General features: G+C 46.0%; 2 protein-coding genes across 3 annotated transcripts; one reads left to right on the top strand and one right to left on the bottom strand.

The window, feature by feature from the left end:
- Window positions 1-650: 650 nt before the first annotated feature.
- Window positions 651-3,938, top strand: LOC109735572 (putative F-box/FBD/LRR-repeat protein At3g49030). 2 transcript variants are annotated; one of them, XR_002226148.4, is made up of 4 exons: window positions 651-1,600; window positions 2,272-2,454; window positions 2,729-2,895; window positions 3,335-3,938. XR_002226148.4 is itself a non-coding variant. In XM_020294792.4 (3 exons), the coding sequence occupies exons 1-3, from the start codon at window positions 773-775 to the stop codon at window positions 3,713-3,715; spliced, it is 1,392 nt and encodes a 463-aa protein (XP_020150381.1). In that variant the 5' UTR covers window positions 654-772; the 3' UTR covers window positions 3,716-3,938. The 2 variants fall into 2 exon arrangements, 1 of the variants encoding a protein (XP_020150381.1); XM_020294792.4 differs by lacking the exon at window positions 2,729-2,895 and having other exon boundaries at window positions 654-1,600.
- Window positions 3,939-4,930: 992 nt separating this feature from the next.
- On the bottom strand, window positions 4,931-6,713 carry LOC109735578 (nuclear poly(A) polymerase 4-like). The gene has a single exon (XM_073508712.1). The coding sequence runs from the start codon at window positions 6,605-6,607 to the stop codon at window positions 5,009-5,011; it is 1,599 nt and encodes a 532-aa protein (XP_073364813.1). The 5' UTR covers window positions 6,608-6,713; the 3' UTR covers window positions 4,931-5,008.
- Between the last annotated feature and the right edge of the window lie 11,182 nt (window positions 6,714-17,895).

Genomic DNA, 17,895 nt, shown 5'->3' with positions numbered 1-17,895 from the left:
AGCTTAAAAAAGTTTCGAACGGACAACCGTTCAACTGGAAAAAGATTCAAGCAGAAGATTGATTTTGGAGGTGGGGCACTACGCAAACCCGAAAGCTGCAACCGGCTACGAGAAATGCTTCATCCGACGGCGGAAAAAGTTCCGACCATAAACGACGGAAGCCATGGACGACGACGAAAAGCTGCAACCGACTCCATTGTTTGCTACAATCGACTTCTTTTTTTTGCTACAAACAGAGGATGGCGAGCGTGGTGACCGCACACCACCGACATGAACGGCGGCGTGCGCGTCAGCGCTACGGCCATCTCCATCGAAGCTGCAACCGTCGTGCCGAGAGCTGCAACCGCACGTGCAGTTGTTGCATGGTGGAGCTGACGCCGAGGGCGGCCAGCGAGGGTGGCGAACGGCGACGAGGACGGTTGACGGGGGCGGGACCGGTGATGAGGACGGCCGGCGAGGGACGGGCATCGGAGAGGGTGTGGCCGGCAAGATGAAGGAGAGCGAGATGTAAGGGGAATCCTTTCGGACGAGGGTGTGAGGAAGACGAAGGCATGCGACGGTTATGATCCACCTGATCGGATGGTTGCGAGCTGGCCGGCGCGACGGCGCATAGCACCCACCAATTGCAAAACAATCCCACCTGGGTTCTGATGGGGGTTTGACTGAGAAAGAGACTTGTTTTCACTCTCTGATTCACCTAGAGTTGAACCCAGCTCCACCGGGTTCGATCCAAGAGATTTCTCATCCAAGCGACCCCAAACCCTCCCCGCTCATGGCGACGGCGCATTCGATCCAATCCGTTCCCACACTTTCCCGGCCCCCGCCACCGGCGTCCGCAGCTCCGACCCCGCCCCCTTTCAGTACTCCAAATCGCTTGCTCGAACCCTCCTCCATGGGGCACCGCGATAGGGAGATCGGCTCCAAGCGAGCGAAGCTCCCGGCCGCCGACGGCGCAAGCGAGGACCGCCTCAGCGCGCTACCCGACGACGTTCTTATCGGCATCCTCCTCAAGCTCCGCCGCACCGCCTACGCCGCTCGGACCAGCGTCCTGTCCCGCCGCTGGCGCCGCCTCTGGGCCCTCCTCCCGAATCTCAACTTCACCGGCGACGCCGACCACCACCGCATACTCCCCGCTCTCGCCGCCCATCAAGCGCCGGTGCTCCAGGGCCTAAGCGCCTTCGTTGACGACATCTCTGCCGAATCCGTGGCGACCTGGCTCCCCATAGCCGCGCGCCGCCTCTCCGGCGGTATACTGCTTTACAACGCTGTACCGCAGAACCAGGCCAGGGAAAGAGGCGTCTTTGAGCTGCCACGCTTCGAGAACACCACCTCTATCGTGTTCGACCTAGGATTTCTTGGCCTTGCCGTGCCGCATTCCAGCGTATTCGCCCGCCTCGTCTCTCTCTGGCTGTTTGGTGTCCATCTGCATGGCCCGTGCGAGCTTGGTGACGCTCTCTCCTCACCGCGGTGCCCATCCTTACGAGAACTCAAGATCCGCGATGCCTGGGGTCTTGGTAACTTCACCATCCACTCTGAGTCTCTCCTGCAAATGGAGCTGAATAACTTGTATGGCTTGCAGCAGCTCACTGTAGATGCGAAGGTACTTAAAGAGTTATATGTGAGCTCTTGCTTTGAGAATTCTATCACTGCGGTGAGTCAACCGGTTGCAAACATCTCAGCCCCTCAACTGGCGTCACTCCACTGGATGGATGCTTATGATCCAAGCTCTGTCCAGCTTGGCGAGATGGCACATCTCCAACTACTGGAGACTGGTCACTTTTTGTGTTTGGACATTATTTGGATGACTACACACCCAATCGCGATTGCTTGAGGCTCTTGCAGCAATTTGAGGTCATGCACCATTTAAAGCTCTAGCTGATCTATCTGCTGGTGAGTTCGTTTTTGTGTGGGTTATGTGCTAGCAAGTCAATATATAGCGATGCAGGCATGGCGTTCGAATGGAGGGGTATCTCATTTGGGATATCTGAGAATAGCCATGCCGAATTTTCACTTGTTTTGCTTTCCTCAATTCGATGCAACATATCTGAGGCTGGGAGCATCTCTTGGATGCTGCAGTTTTTCTGCCTTTTAAGTTTTAGCATTATAATTATACTAGCACTACTGCACTTGTACATTTAGTTATTCAATGGGACATGAACTCCCAAGAGCGGAGAGGAGACCATTACCTGTGTGTTAATCACTTCGTAGAAAATGATATGCGTGTCCTTCTCTAACAGTTATTTTCTATTGTGACTTCCTACAAACCTACAGAACAAAGGTCACCATCAATACCTGATGGAGGACATGACAAGGCTCCCTAACATTACACTCTTGACCCTGGATGTAATGACAAAAGGACATTCATTTGCAGCAAGCTTATTCCATATTCTCAGGATGTGTACTGGTGTAAGAAAGTTGGCTCTTGTCTTTCTTGGAAAACCTAGCAATCTGGAGGTAACATTATTCGCATTCTATTTATCTACTTCATCCTTCCGGGTTTTTTAGTTTCCCTCGAATTTTGAGCCTAAATTTGACCAGACATACGACTTACATGTACCAGAAAAAATATATATCATTGGATTCATACTTGAAAGAAGTTTTGTAATGATATACTTTTTGTTGCTATATACCACAAAAAATATATATCATTGGATTCATACTTGAAAGAAGTTTTGTAATGATATACTTTTTATTGCATATAACTTATAACTTATTAGTAAAACTTCAGGTCAAAGTTAGGATCAAAATTCAAGGGGGGACTTATAGACCCAGACAGAGAAAGTAGTACTTGAATTGCCAGAGAAACCACATAGCATTTCTTGGTACAACTATATGTTGGAGCTGCTAGTTGCCCTGTTCTGAAGTGTTGGTTTGATACTGATACCCTGCTCCAAGGTATGTTCCTGTTGAAATATACATTTGATGGGAAGTTGACCGAGTAATTTCATGACAGGGTCAACCTTCCTAGCATGGTTATGATTTAGGAGATAATGATTGCTTGGGGCATGTGCTTTTTAAAAAAGGTTCCATAAAAAGGAAGCCTTAAGGTCAATTTAAGATCATCTGAAATTTGGGTTATCACTAGCACAATGCCTGGGGATGTGTGTAGATTTTGATAATGTCCACACAAACCACTCTCTCTTTGTATAGAATAACCCTGTTTTTTGTAATAAATCAGCTTCAAACTAATTTCCAGGTGTCATTTTAAGTTCTTTTTGTTGATATGTCATATCTCAGAGAATTCAGTCTGGTACTTACTGGTTTCATCTCTTACTATGTTTATTATCAAATCATGTCAGTTAATCTTACTAAGCTAACATGCCCCTCATTTCAGGCACAAGTTACATGCCCATCAGGTTGCATTTGTGATCAACCCCTAAACTGGAAAAGCGAGGAACTCATATTAAATTGCCTCCAAGAAATAGAAATCAATGGGTTTGGAGGAACTGAACATGAAGTTGCTCTTGTGAAATTGTTATTCAATTGGGCAGCAGTGCTAAAAAAGATGACAATAGCTTTCCATTACTCAATTCCTAAAAGAAAGGCTGAGGAGTTGGGCCACATGTTACTAGGCTTCTCCAGCCCAGAAATATTGATGGACTTTTTGCATATCAAGTATTCTCGAGAAGGCGCATGCTCCACAAGGCTCCAACTTTCCCGTTCTTTTCAGTTTTTAGAAGCTTCAGGTGTGGAAAATCCTAATGCTGGCATGTAGAAGAGTGGTGATGAATTCGTAAGTTAGATTAATGCATTTATGATTGGCTTGCGCACAATGCAGGATGCCTTGTGGGTTGTGTGTTTCTCTGTTAGGTGAGATGCACAGGGAGGGGGTGTGTAGCTTAGTTTCTGCTGTGAACTGCTAAATAACTAGTAGCAAAGACTTCACCATCGAATTATTTTGGTAATGAAATATTGGTGGTAACTTGGCTTTAACTAAATTCAAATGACTTGGTCTCATGTATGAATTACGGCTTTTATCTGCGAGGCGATTAGTTAATGGCTAACTGGTGAAGCTCCATGTGTCATGGCCGAAGAACACAGGCTGGTCCAAAGTTTGTGTTAGTGAATGCTACATTGAAATGTAAAAAACTTTCCTTAAATATATAAAAACATTGAAATGCTACCACGAGATCAGCTGTGATTTGTATTTGTTGGGTTAAAGTGTCGTGTCATCTCTGATTAACGACTAGTATGAAGGAGTCCTCATTGGGTACTTAGTGATTTACGGCCATATTTGTTGTTTAATTTATATTGGGTTAAAGTGTCCTGTCATACTTGTTTCCCTCCCATCTAAAGACAATCATTGTTGCTAGTAAGGTTTTGAGAAGGATGCCACTCTCTTAATGCCTTTTTAGAGTTAAGATTACTTGGGAGTGATATTACGAAAGTCTTGACAACTGCTCCCTCTGTCCGGAATTACTTGTCGCTCAAATAGATGTATAGGTAGTATAAGCTTTTGAGAAGTAGAGTTCGTGAATTGGTGAAAGTCACTATCATATGTATATGTAGATTCATGCATTTGTCCTCTGATTTAATTCATTCACGGTAACTGGTGAGGAATGGAAGCATTCACATTAAAAAATTTCAAACATCGATTCTGAACCACCAAAATTAACACAACTCCTTCAAGAGGAGAGATGAGAACAAACATTTCAACACGGGCTTACATTACATGGCTTTTTTGACAATTTATTACTCTTCGTATCCTGGTTACAGGTATCAGTTGCTCTTCATATTTTAAGAGAATTGCATTTACACATTGGAAAACAATTGTTCGGATCTCAGTTACATCACGCAGCATTTGGCTGTTACACAGAATAGATAGGGTCCTAACAAGTTGTATGTATTCATCAACAAGAGTAATTTCCCAGTTTGATCGCTGTCTCTGCCTGCTTGTAGCTGTTTTCCCTTGTTCAAGTGGACTTGAATCATCAGTGTTGAGTCATGTGTTGTCCTGAATCATCAGTGCTGTGTGCTGCTTCTAGTAGAGGAGGACGTCATTTCTCTTTCAAGTCTCGCTCTCTGGTGAAGACCCGATTCTGCCTGCTGCCGCCGCCCTCTTGCTGGCCCTGCTGCTCGGGCTCGGGCTCGACTCGGAGTTGCCGGAACCATCGTCGGAGCGCTTCCTCTTGAGACGATCAGCGGGGAGAATCTGCTCCAGCACATAGGGCTGCAGGTCCTTCCTTCGGGTGTGCGAGACGTCCAGCTCCATGCCAGGCCTCCAGAACGCGTACGTGTACACCTCGTCCTTGAACTCCTGCGTCGTCAGGCGAAGGTCGAACTGCGGCGGCTGCTGCGGTTGCTGTGGCGACGGTGCCGGCTTGGACAGGCCCACGAAGAAGGAGGACACGCGCCGCCGATCATCATCATGGGGCTTGGCGGCGTAGGCGTGCGGGTGCGGATGGCAGAGCAGCATGCCGGCCGTGGCCATCTCGACCCTGACCACCAGCTGCCTCAGCCGCGACTCCACCCACCCCTTCCACTCCCGGAGATCCTCCTCCCCGCCGGCCACCTTCACGTCCACCCGCAGGTAGCTCTTGTACGCCTTGAAGAAATTGAACGGTCTGAACAGCGCGTCCCACGCGCCGGCCACGGCGATCTCCTGGCAAACCTTGTGCGCCGCCTCGAACTCCGCTGTCATGGTTCGCAGGGTGGCGCGGGAGACGTTGTAGCACGAGTTCATGCAGGGGTATGCCGGCGTGATGACGGGCATGAGGTGGCTCCCGTCGCTGGGGTTCCTCCGCGGGTCCCAGACGGGGAGCCCAAGCGGCATCTCGCCGCCGTCGTCGTCGTGCTCGATCTCCCGCAGCATCACCGGGTTGGGCCACTTCCACTGCGAGAAGATCCGGAAGAAGCGCGGCACGAGCATGCTGGGCGCGGCGTTGGGGTAGAGCTGGCACACGCGCGCCACGAGGATGGCCCACCCCACGCCGCCGACGAAGCCCATGGCGTTGGAGTAGATGCCCCTCGCCTTGGCCCAATGCTTCACGCATCGCAGCGTCGTGCGGAAGGCGCCGGCGTCCGGGACCAGCCGCAGGATCTCGTCGGCGACGCGGACGCCATTGAGGCTGCGGACGGTGGCCATGTCCAGGCCGCAGAGCACGGAGCGGCCGCGCAGGTCCAGGTCGCTGGGCACCGCCGGGAGGCAGACGCTGGCGTAGAGGAGGTCCACCTGCACGCCGCGGAACCTCATCTTGATGACCGGCACGTACGCGCCGGGAACCAGCTGCAGCTCCGTCACCGCCTCGGTCTCGGCCAGCACGCCGCCAAGCACGTCGAAGAAGTCGTGGTGGCGGTCAACGTAGGCGGGCCCGACGACGAGGGCGTCGATGTCAGCGCCGCGGCCATGGACGCCGAGGCGGTACGAGCCGAAGGGGAGGAGCAGGGCGGTCGCATGCTCGGCCATGCCGTCGGGGTACTCTCGCTGAGTCGTGAGCCGCTTCACCCAGCGGTCGACGATGCCCTGGAGGTCGCGCAACACATCCTCGCGGGCAGCCGTCTCCTCAGCGCTCTCGTGCAGGCCAGCTTCACGCAGGTGCTTCTCGAGCTGCGCCGTGCTCTCGTGGTCCGCCGGCGTCGGGCCAACCAGGAAAATCGGGGACGCCATTGTTTGTGCGCAGAACTAAATCAATCGACTTGAAGATGTAGAGAGGTCTTGCTTTTATCTGCGTGGTGAGATGATTGATGGGAGAGGGAGACGGCATTGTAGTCGAACTCGGATTCCAGTAAAAGAAACGCGTGCGAGTGCAGCGTTCGTTGCAGTCATAAGCCGTTTCCGGCAACAGCTCGTTTACATTTGGTAGGAATGAAACGAAAACACGTTCCGCAAAGGACTTGATTTGGTGGGGTTTGGATTCCAAATCTAATTTCCTCGTTTGGCAGCCACATGGATTTGTGAAACGAAACCCTATTTTGTGAAAGGATTTGTGAAATGAAATGAATGACCTATTTCGTTTGCCCGCTATTTTGAATTGCACACAATCAACACACCCCATCTCTACAAAAAACCCCATTTACAACGTAAAAGAACAAAACAGTAGTGCATCTTTTTACCTATGATGAAAAACTTGTAGACAACATCAGATTCACTGTATAAATATATCTGATGTATTCATCTAAAATGAAGATAATATACTACAATATATTTGACATATTCTTACTGCATATGTCACACATATGTGAGACAATATAGTTGTCTATATTTATAGACATATATGTCAGAATTCATCATATTCATGTCCAAAAGGCAGAAAGGTTCATACAAGCATAGTTCATGTCCACCAGGCACAAAGGCATCACAGTTCAGTTATACAAGTATGTTAAGCTCATAAGACACAAATGCAACATAGTTTAGGTATGGAAGGCATAAAGGCAAGACATATTCATTGATTGAGTTGCTTTAGTACTCATTTCTCCTTCATTTTGCTTGGCAAGACCATTAAAGATTGAAACTTGCGCTCATCAGAAACCAAGATGTCATAAATTGGCAACTTATCATATGGATCACTCCACGATGTAATGACCAAACTCGTTAAGGTTTGAGTCTCCATGCTTACCATGCTAGACCCTGGATCAATTTGCTAGCATACACGATACCGATGAATATCATCGCATGATCCAAAATTACATAGTTTAGTACAAATTCATAGCCCAAGGCTAGCCTAACATTGTATGAATAACAATAGAATCAAATAAATGAGAAGTAGTGTCGACTAGAGACCCATGCCCCTACATTTTCCTTACTCGTCATGAATCACCTAAAACATGTATTGGCAAGTGTCACTTAAATGATATAACAGTCTCACCATCCTACATGAAGTTTCGGGGTAGGTGGAGTTTGGTTTATTCGCATAAAGCAATACTCAGAACATAGTGGTACACCCCAGTAGAGGTCCTGGACACATTAGCTCAAACCCAATGGAGGTCCTAGACACACCATTGTAGCTCTCTGAACACATTGGTTGGTTCTGGTGAAGGTCCTATTCCCTTTTTCAACCCATCAAGTTGAGGTGGTGAGATCATCCAAATAGGTCCAAGTCCAGTTGCTCAAAGTTGTACATAACCATGAACACGGGTAAGCATGATCAGTTTTTATACTCTTGAGAGGTTGGTGTACGAAACCTTTCAGAAGTTGTACCACGAGCCCTCAGGCAGACCCATACACCTATTGCGCTACATATGCTAGTCATAGTGGGTCATCTTCCCATAACCTATTTAGCTAATACAGAGCCCATATGACACATGACCACACATGGAAGCTACAAAGAACATGGCTGATCTCTTTGAACATGGGTGGTGGTCCCAACCTAAATCTGCACTTTGATGACACCCGTATCAAGGCGCCCAGATGATTCATTAACTTAAGTTTTTACATAGGAGTAGTCAAATAAGATTTTAAATTTTGTAACATATCATGGTTCCCGGCCAGTGTATTTGTAGCACAGCTAAGCACAACTACCTATGTTAGCAGAAAGAAAAGGTTGTTGAACATATGGCTATCCTACTAGTTTTGATATCATATCATAGTACAATAAATATTTCCTACACATACATCCCTAGTAAAAAGTCTACATGCATAGAAAATAGGTACATCATGATCAAAAGTTCCACTTGCCTTGGTTGTTGTTGAAGGCACACTCCTCACAAAGGCAACCATCACACTCCGCACAATCCATATGTTAAAAGAGAACAACTATAAAAAATAACATAAGAACCAAGTAATCTTGCAAAAGGGAAATCTTTGCATGATAGCGAATAAAACCAAATTAGATAGCTAGCTTGAGTCACACTAATCAAGGTTCAATCCAGGATTCCATTCGCAAAAAGAATCAATGAAATGGGTTTTGGCTTTGGAAGTCATGCCCATCTTGGGTTTATGTCCCAATTTGAATAAGTTCCAGTTGGATCGATCAAGGTCGATTTCAAAATGGGTGCAAAGGGTAAAGCTAGGAATAAGATTCAATATACAAAAAGATTCATGCCACTTGGACTTAAGGTTTGCAATTTATGACTTAAATGAGATTTTAATTAATATTTGAATGATCAGAAATAATCTCAAAATGGTTTCATAGGTTAGCTTCTAAGCTTGGTAGAGCTGATACGTCCATTTTGCATCACTATTTATTATTATAATTTACTCTTCATCAATGATATTTTACAAAATATTGGTCAATTATAATGGCTTCTTCATTTCAATTGCAGGTGACACACCAAGAGGGAAATTACCGGACAACAGGACATCATGAGCAAAAATATACAAGAAGAAACATCAATTTTCCGGAGCTCCAAAAATTCCAAGAAAATTGCAAAAAATATTTTTGGAAGAAAGAAGCCAGGAGCCACAGGGCTCCCCTACGCCCCTAGCCGCATGGGGCCCCTGACCACCGCCTCTCGATACCCTTTAACCTATATTTTTCTCCTGGCTTGAAATTTGGTCAGGTATTTTGTGGAATTTTTCCATCGCTTCTATGAGGTGGAACCGAGGTGGAGCACTTTTTCCCTCCGACAGGTCGATTCTACCGAATATCCATCCCTCCGGTGGAGGAATTCTAAGCTATCGTCATCACCATCATCTCCATCAAGATTTGCGTCAGCACTGTCATCTCCATCAACTCCACCCCTACTTTTCGATCTATGAACTTTTACAGATCATTTGTTGACTATAGTTTCTGGTGTTGATTACTCCTTATAGTTGATGCTTAGAAGTTTTATTGGTGAAAGTCATATGTTCATATTATTATTCATATATTCGTCTCCACTTATTATGATCCATATGATTTGTGTGAGTAGTTCGTTACATTCTTGAGGACATGGGATAAACCATGATTCTCTTAATCTTGTGAAGTTGAGTCTAGTTCAATGTTTTGATATTGCAGTGTGGTGTAATTCTCTAGTGGTGATGCGCAAATGGCGACTGCATATCATTTCACCTTTAAGGGCCTAGCGTAGAGCATCATGTGATTAGTTTGTTCATGGATGAGTAGTTGGAGTGACATAAATTACCATACCCCAAGTTTATGTACTATTGCATGAGGGGTTGTTGGAACTGCAAAGTTTATTGTGTTGGGGAACGTTGCCTGAAAAACAAAAAATTCTATGCACGCACAAGATCTATCCATGGAGATGCATAGCTACAAGAGGGGAGAGTATGTCTACGTACCCTCGTAGACCGTAAAGTGAAAGCGTTTAACAACGTGGTTGATGTAGTCGTACACCTTCACGATCCGCCCGATCAAGTACCGAACGTACGACACCTCCGCGTTCAGCACACGTTCAGCTCGATGACGTCCTTGCCTTCTTGATCCAGCAAGATGGGCGAAGTAGTAGATGAGTTCCGGCAGCACAACGGTGTGGTGATAGTGGTGGTGCAACTATCTCCGCAGGGTTCGCCGTGAAGGAAATATGCCCTAGAGGCAATAATAAAGTTGTTATTTATATTTCCTTATATCATGATAAATGTTTATTATTCATGCTAGAATTGTATTAACCGGAAACTTAGTACATGTGTGAATACATAGACAAAACTGTGTGTCCCTAGTATGCCTCTATTTAACTAGCTCGTAAGTTTTCTGACCATAGACATGTGTTGTCATTTGATGAACGGGGTCACACCATTAGAGAATGATGATGTGATGGATAAGACCCATCCGTTAGCTTAACATTATGATTGTTTAGTTTTATTGCTATTGCTTTCTTCATGACTTATACATATTCCTCTGACTATGAGATTATGCAACTCCTGAATACCGGAGGAACACCTTGTGTGCTATCAAACGTCACAATGTAACTGGGTGATTATAAAGATTATCTACAGGTCTCTCCGAAGGTTTTTGTTGGGTTGGCATAGATCAAGATTAGGATTTGTCATTCCGTGTATCGGAGAGGTATCTCTGGGCCCTCTCGGTAATGCACAACACTATAAGCCTTGCAAGCAATGCGACTAATGAGTTAGTTACGGGATGATGCATTACAGAACGAGTAAAGAGACTTGCCGGTAACGAGATTGAAATAGGTATGAGGATACCGACGATCGAATCTCAGGCAAGTAACATACCGATGACAAAGGGAATGATGTATGTTGTTATGCGATTTGACCGATAAAGAGCTTCGTAGAATATGTAGGAGCCAATATGAGCATCCAGGTTGCGCTATTGGTTATTGACCAGAGATGTGTCTCGGTCATGTCTAGATAGTTCTCGAACCCGTAGGGTCCGCACGCTTAACGTACGATGACGATTTGTATTATGAGTTGTATGTTTTGGTGACCGAAGTTTGTTCGGAGTATTCAGAGTACCGGATGAGATCACAGACATGACGAAGTCTCGAAATGGTCGAGAGGTAAAGAATCATATATTAGAAGGTAGTATTCGGGCATCGGAATGGTTCCGAGTGATTCGGGTATTTTACCGGAGTACCAAGGGGTTACCGGAACCCCCCGGGGGAAATATTGGGCCTTAGTGGAGAGAGAGGAGGGCCGCAAGGGGTGGCCGCGCGCCCCCCATGGCAGTCCGAATTGGACTAGGGGGAGGGGGCAGCGCCCCCCTTTCCCTCTCCCTCTCCCTCTCCCTCTCTTTCCTTTTCCCTCCGGTGGAGAAAGGAAAAGGGGGGGGGGGCGAATCCTACTTGGACTAGGAGTCCAAGTAGGACTCCCCCCATGGCGTGCCCCTCCTGGCCGCCGGCCTCCTCCTCCCCTCCTTTATATACGGGGGCGGGGGCACCCCAAAGGCACACCAATAATTTTCTTAGCCGTGTGTGGTGCCCCCTCCACAGTTTACTCCTCCGGTCATAGCGTCGTAGTGCTTAGGCGAAGCCCTGCGCGGATCACTTCACCACAGAACTCTCCCTCGACACTTTGCTGGATCAAGAGTTCGAGGGACGTCATCGAGCTGAACGTGTGCAGAACTCGGAGGTGCCGTACGTTCGGTGCTTGATCGGTCGGAACAAGAAGTTCGACTACATCAACCGCGTTGCTAAACGCTTCCACTTTCGGTCCATGAGGGTACGTGGACACACTCTCCCCCTCTCGTTGCTATGCATCTCCTAGATAGATCTTGCGTGGGCGTAGGAATTTTTTGGAAATTGTATGCTACGTTCCCCAACAGTGGTATCAGAGCCAGGTCTATGCGTAGACGATATGCATGAGTTGAACACAAAGATTTGTGGGCGATAATAGTCATACTGCTTACCACCTGTTGGAAATATGCCCTAGAGGCAATAATAAAATGGTTATTATTGTATTTCCTTGTTCATGATAATTGTCTGTTGTTCATGCTATAATTGTATTAACTGGAAACCGTAATACATGTGTGAATACATAGACCACAACATGTCCCTAGTAAGCCTCTAGTTGACTAGCTCGTTGATCAATAGATGGTTATGGTTTCCTGACCATGGACATTGGATGTCATTGATAACGGGATCACATCATTAGGAGAATGATGTGATGGACAAGACCCAATCCTAAGCATAGCACAAGATCGTGTAGTTCGTTTGGTAGAGCTTTTCTAATGTCAAGTATCATTTCCTTAGACCATGAGATTGTGCAACTCCCGGATACCGTAGGAATGCTTTGGGTGTACCAAACGTCACAACGTAACTGGGTGGCTATAAAGGTGCACTACAGGTATCTCCGAAAGTGTCTGTTGGGTTGGCACGAATCGAGACTGGGATTTGTCACTCCGTATGACGGAGAGGTATCTCTGGGCCCACTCGGTAATGCATCATCATAATGAGCTCAATGTGACTAAGGAGTTAGCCACGGGATCATGCGTTACGGTACGAGTAAAGTGACATGCCGGTAACGAGATTGAACAAGGTATTGGGATACCGACGATCGAATCTCGGGCAAGTAACGTACCGATTGACAAAGGGAATTGTATACGGGATTGATTGAATCCTCGACATCGTGGTTCATCTGATGAGATCATCGTGGAACATGTGGGAGCCAACATGGGTATCCAGATCCCGCTGTTGGTTATTGACCGGAGAGTCGTCTCGGTCATGTCTGCATGTCTCCCGAACCCGTAGGATCTACACACTTAAGGTTCGGTGACGCTAGAGTTGTAGAGATATTAGTATGCGGTTAACCGAAAGTTGTTCGGAGTCCCGGATGAGATCCCAGATGTCACGAGGAGTTTCAGAATGGTCTGGAGGTAAAAATTTATATATGGGAAGTCCTATTTGGGCCACCGGAAAATGTTCGGGATTTTTCGGTATTGTACCGGGAAGGTTCTAGAAGGTTCCGAAGTGGGGCCCACCTGCATGGGGGGACCCACATGAACGTGGGTAGTGGGGGCAAGGCCCCACACCCCTGGTCAAGGCGCACCAAGATCCCACCTTAGAAGGAATAAGATCATATCCCGAAGGGATGAGATCAAGATCCCTAAAAAGGGGGGATAACAATCGGTGGGGAAGGGAAATGATGGGATTTCTTTCCCCCACCTTTGCCAACGCCCCAATGGACTTGGAGGGCAAGAAACCAGCCCCCTCCACCCCTATATATAGTGGGGAGGCGCATGGGAGCAGCACCCCAAGGCCCTGGCGCCTCCCTCCCTCCCGTGACACCTCTTCCTCCCCGCTTGCGCTTGGCGAAGCCCTGCCGGGATCCCGCTACTTCCACCACCACGCTGTCATGCTGCTGGATCTCCGTCAACTTCTCCTCCCCCCTTGCTGGATCAAGAAGGAGGAGACGTCCCCGCTCCGTACGTGTGTTGAACGCGGAGGTGCCGTCCGTTCGGCGCTAGGATCATCGGTGATTTGGATCACGACGAGTACGACTCCATCAACCCCGTTCTCTTGAACGCTTCCGCGCGCGATCTACAAGGGTATGTAGATGCACTCCCCTCTCTCTCGTTGCTAGATGAATCCATAGATTGATCTTGGTGATACGTAGAAAATTTTAAATTTCTGCTACGTTCCCCAATAGTGGCATCATGAGCCAGGTTTATGCGTAGATTCTATGCACGAGTAGAACACAAAGTAGTTGTGGGCGACGATTTGTTCAATTTGCTTACCGTTACTAGTCTTATCTTGATTCGGCGGCATTGTGGGATGAAGCGGCCCGGACCGACCTTACACGTACTCTTACGTGAGACAGGTTCCACCGACTGACATGCACTTGATGCATAAGGTGGCTAGCGGGTGTCTGTCTCTCCCACTTTAGTCGGATCGGATTCGATGAAAAGGGTCCTTATGAAGGGTAAATAGCAATTGGCATATCACCGTTGTGGCTTTTGCGTAGGTAAGAAACGTTCTTGCTAGAAACCCATAGCAGCCACATAAAACATGCAACAACAATTAGAGGACGTCTAACTTGTTTTTCCAGGGTATGCTATGTGATGTGATATGGCCAAAAGGATGTGATGAATGATATATGTGATGTATGAGATTGATCATGTTCTTGTAATAGGAATCACGACTTGCATGTCGATGAGTATGACAACCGGCAGGAGCCATAGGAGTTGTCTTAATTTATTGTATGACCTGCGTGTCAATGAAAAACACCATGTAATTACTTTACTTTATTGCTAACCGTTAGCCATAGTAGTAGAAGTAATAGTTGGCGAGACAACTTCATGAAGACACGATGATGGAGATCATTATGATGGAGATCATGGTGTCATGCTGGTGACGAAGGTGATCATGCCGCGCCTCGAAGATGGAGATCAAAAGGCGCAAGATGATATTGGCCATATCATGTCACTTTATGATTTGCATGTGATGTTTGTCATGTTTACATCTTATTTGCTTAGAACGACAGTAGCATAAATAAGATGATCCCTCACTAAAATTTCAAGAGATGTGTTCCCCCTAACTGTGCACCGTTGCGAAGGTTCGTTGTTTCGAAGCACCACGTGATGATCGGGTGTGATAGATTCTAACGTTCGCATACAACGGGTGTTGACGAGCCTAGCATGTACAGACATGGCCTCGGAACACAAGCAAAACACTTAGGTTGACTTGACGAGCCTAGCATGTACAGACATGGCCTCGGAACACAAGAGACCTAAAGGTCGAACATGAGTCGTATAGTAGATACGATCAACATGGAGATGTTCACCGATGATGACTAGTCCGTCTCACGTGATGATCGGACACGGCCTAGTCGATTCGGATCATGTATCACTTAGATGACTAGAGGGATGTCTATCTAAGTGGGAGTTCATTAAATAATCAGATGAACTTAATTATCATGAACATAGTCAAAAGGTCTTTGCAAATAATGTCGTAGCTTACGCTTTAGTTCTACTAAGATATGTTCCTAGAGAAAATTTAGTTGAAAGTTGATAGTAGCAATTATGCGGAGTGGGTCCGTAAACTGAGGATTGTCCTCATTGCTGCACAGAAGGCTTATGTCCTTAATGCACCGCTCGGTGTGTGAACCTCGAGCGTCGTTTGTGGATGTTGCGAACATCTGACATACATGTTTTGATGACTACGTGATAGTTTAGTGCGTAATGTTGAATGGTTTAGAATTGAGGCACTGAAGACATTTTGAAACATCGCGGAATATATGAGATGTTCCAAGAGCTGAAATTGGGATTTTAGGCTCGTGCCCACGTCAAGAGGTATGAGACCTCTGACAAGTTTCTTAAGCCTGCAAACTAAGGGAGAAAAGCTCAACCGTTGAGCATGTGCTCAGATTGTCCGAGTACTACAATCGCTTGAATCGAGTGGGAGTTAATCTTCCAGATGAGATAGTGATGGTTCTCCATAGTCACTGCCACCAAGCTATTAGAGCTTCGTGATGAACTATAACATATCAGGGATAGACATGATGATCCTTGAGCAACTCGCGATGTTTGACACCGCGAAAGTAGAAATCAAGAAGGAGCATCAATTGTTGATGGTTAGTAAAACCACTAGTTTCTAGAAGGGCAAGGGAAAGAAGGGATACTTCATGAAACGGCAAATCAGTTGCTGCTCTAGTGAAGAAACCCAAGGTTGAACCCAAACCCGAGACTAAGTGCTTCTGAAATGAGGGGAACGGTCACTGAAGCAGAACTACCCTAGATACTTCGTAGATGAGAAGGCTGGCAAGGTCAACAGAAGTATATTGGATATACATTATATTAATGTGTACTTTACTAGTACTCCTAGTAGCACCAGGGTATTAGATACCGGTTCGGTTGCTAAGTGTTAGTAACTCGAAATAAAAGCTGCGGAATAAACGGAGACTAGCTAAAGGTGAGATGACGATATGTGTTGGAAGTGTTTCCAAGGTTGATGTGATCAAGCATCGCATGCTCCCTCTACCATCGAGATTGGGGTTAAACCTGAATAATTATTATTTGGTGTTTGCGTTGAGCATAGACATGATTGGATTATGTTTATCGCAATACAGTTATTCATTAAAGGAGAATAATGGTTACTCTGTCTATTTGAATAATACCTTCAATGGTCTTGCACCTGAAATGAATGGTTTATTGAATCTCGATCGTAGTGATACACATGTTCATGCCAAAAGATATAAGATAGTAATGATAGTACCACATACTTGTGGCACTGCCACTTGAGTCATATTGGTATAAAACGCATGAAGAAGCTCCATGTTGATGGATCTTTGGACTCACTCGTTTTTGAAAAGATTGAGACATGCGAACCATGTCTATTAGTATATATGCATGAAGAAAGTCCATACAGATGGATCATTTGGACTCACTTGATTTTGAATCACTTGAGACACGCAAATCATACCACATGGGCAAGATGACTGAAAGGCCTCGTTTTCAGTAAGATGAACAAGAGAGCAACTTGTTGGAAGTAATACATTTGATGTGTGCAGTCCAATGAGTGCTGAGGCACGCAGTGGATATCGTTATGTTCTTACTTCACAGATGATTTGAGTAGATGCTGAGAATATTTACTTGATGAAACACAAGTCTGAATTATTGAAAGGTTCAAGTAATTTCAGAGTGAAGTTGAAGATCGTCGTGACAAGAGGATAAAATGTCTGTGATATGATCATAGAGATGAATATCTGAGTTACGAGTTTGGCACACAATTAAGAAATTGTGGAAATTGTTTCACGACTAATACCGCCTGGAGCACCATATTGTGATGGTGTGTCCGAACATCATAACTGCACCCTATTGGTTATGGTGCATACCATGATGTCTCTTATCGAATTACAACTATCGTTTATGGGTTAGGAATTAGAGACAACCGCATTCACTTTAAATAGGGCACCACGCAATTCCGTTGAGACGACACCATATGAACTATGGTTTAGAGAAACCTAAGTTGTCGTTTCTTAAAAGTTTGGGGCTGCGACGCTTATGTGAAAAAGTTTCAGGCTGATAAGCTCGAACCCAAAGCGGATAAATGCATCTTCATAGAATACCCAAAACAGTTGGGTATACCTCCTATTTCAGATCTGGAAGCAAAAGTGATTGTTTCTAGAAACGGGTCCTTTCTCGAGGAAAAGTTTCTCTTGAAAGAATTGAGTGGGAGGATGGTGGAGACTTGATGAGGTCATTGAACCGTCACTTCAACTAATGTGTAGAAGGGCACAGGAAGTTGTTCCTGTGGCACCTACACCAATTGAAGTGGAAGCTTATGATAGTGATCATGAAACTTCAGATCAAGTCACTACCAAACTCATAGGACGACAAGGATGCGTACTACTTCAGAGTGGTACGTAATCCTGTCTTGGAAGTCATGTTGCTAGACAACAATGAACCTACGAGCTATGGAGAAGCGATGGTGGGCCCGGATTCCGACGAATGGCTCGAGGCCATAAAATCCGAGAGGATCCATGTATGAAAACAAAGTATAGACTTTGAAAGAACTACTTGATGGTCGTAAGGCTGTTGGGTACAGATGGATTTTAAAGTGAAGACAGACAATGATGGTAAGTGTCACCATTAAGAAAGCTCGACTTGTCGTTAAGATGTT

This window comes from Aegilops tauschii, chromosome 2, assembly GCF_002575655.3.
Source record: "Aegilops tauschii subsp. strangulata cultivar AL8/78 chromosome 2, Aet v6.0, whole genome shotgun sequence".
Taxonomy (NCBI): domain Eukaryota; kingdom Viridiplantae; phylum Streptophyta; class Magnoliopsida; order Poales; family Poaceae; genus Aegilops; species Aegilops tauschii.
The sequence above is the reverse complement of the archived record's forward strand: the minus strand, read 5'-3'. Positions and strand labels throughout refer to the sequence as shown.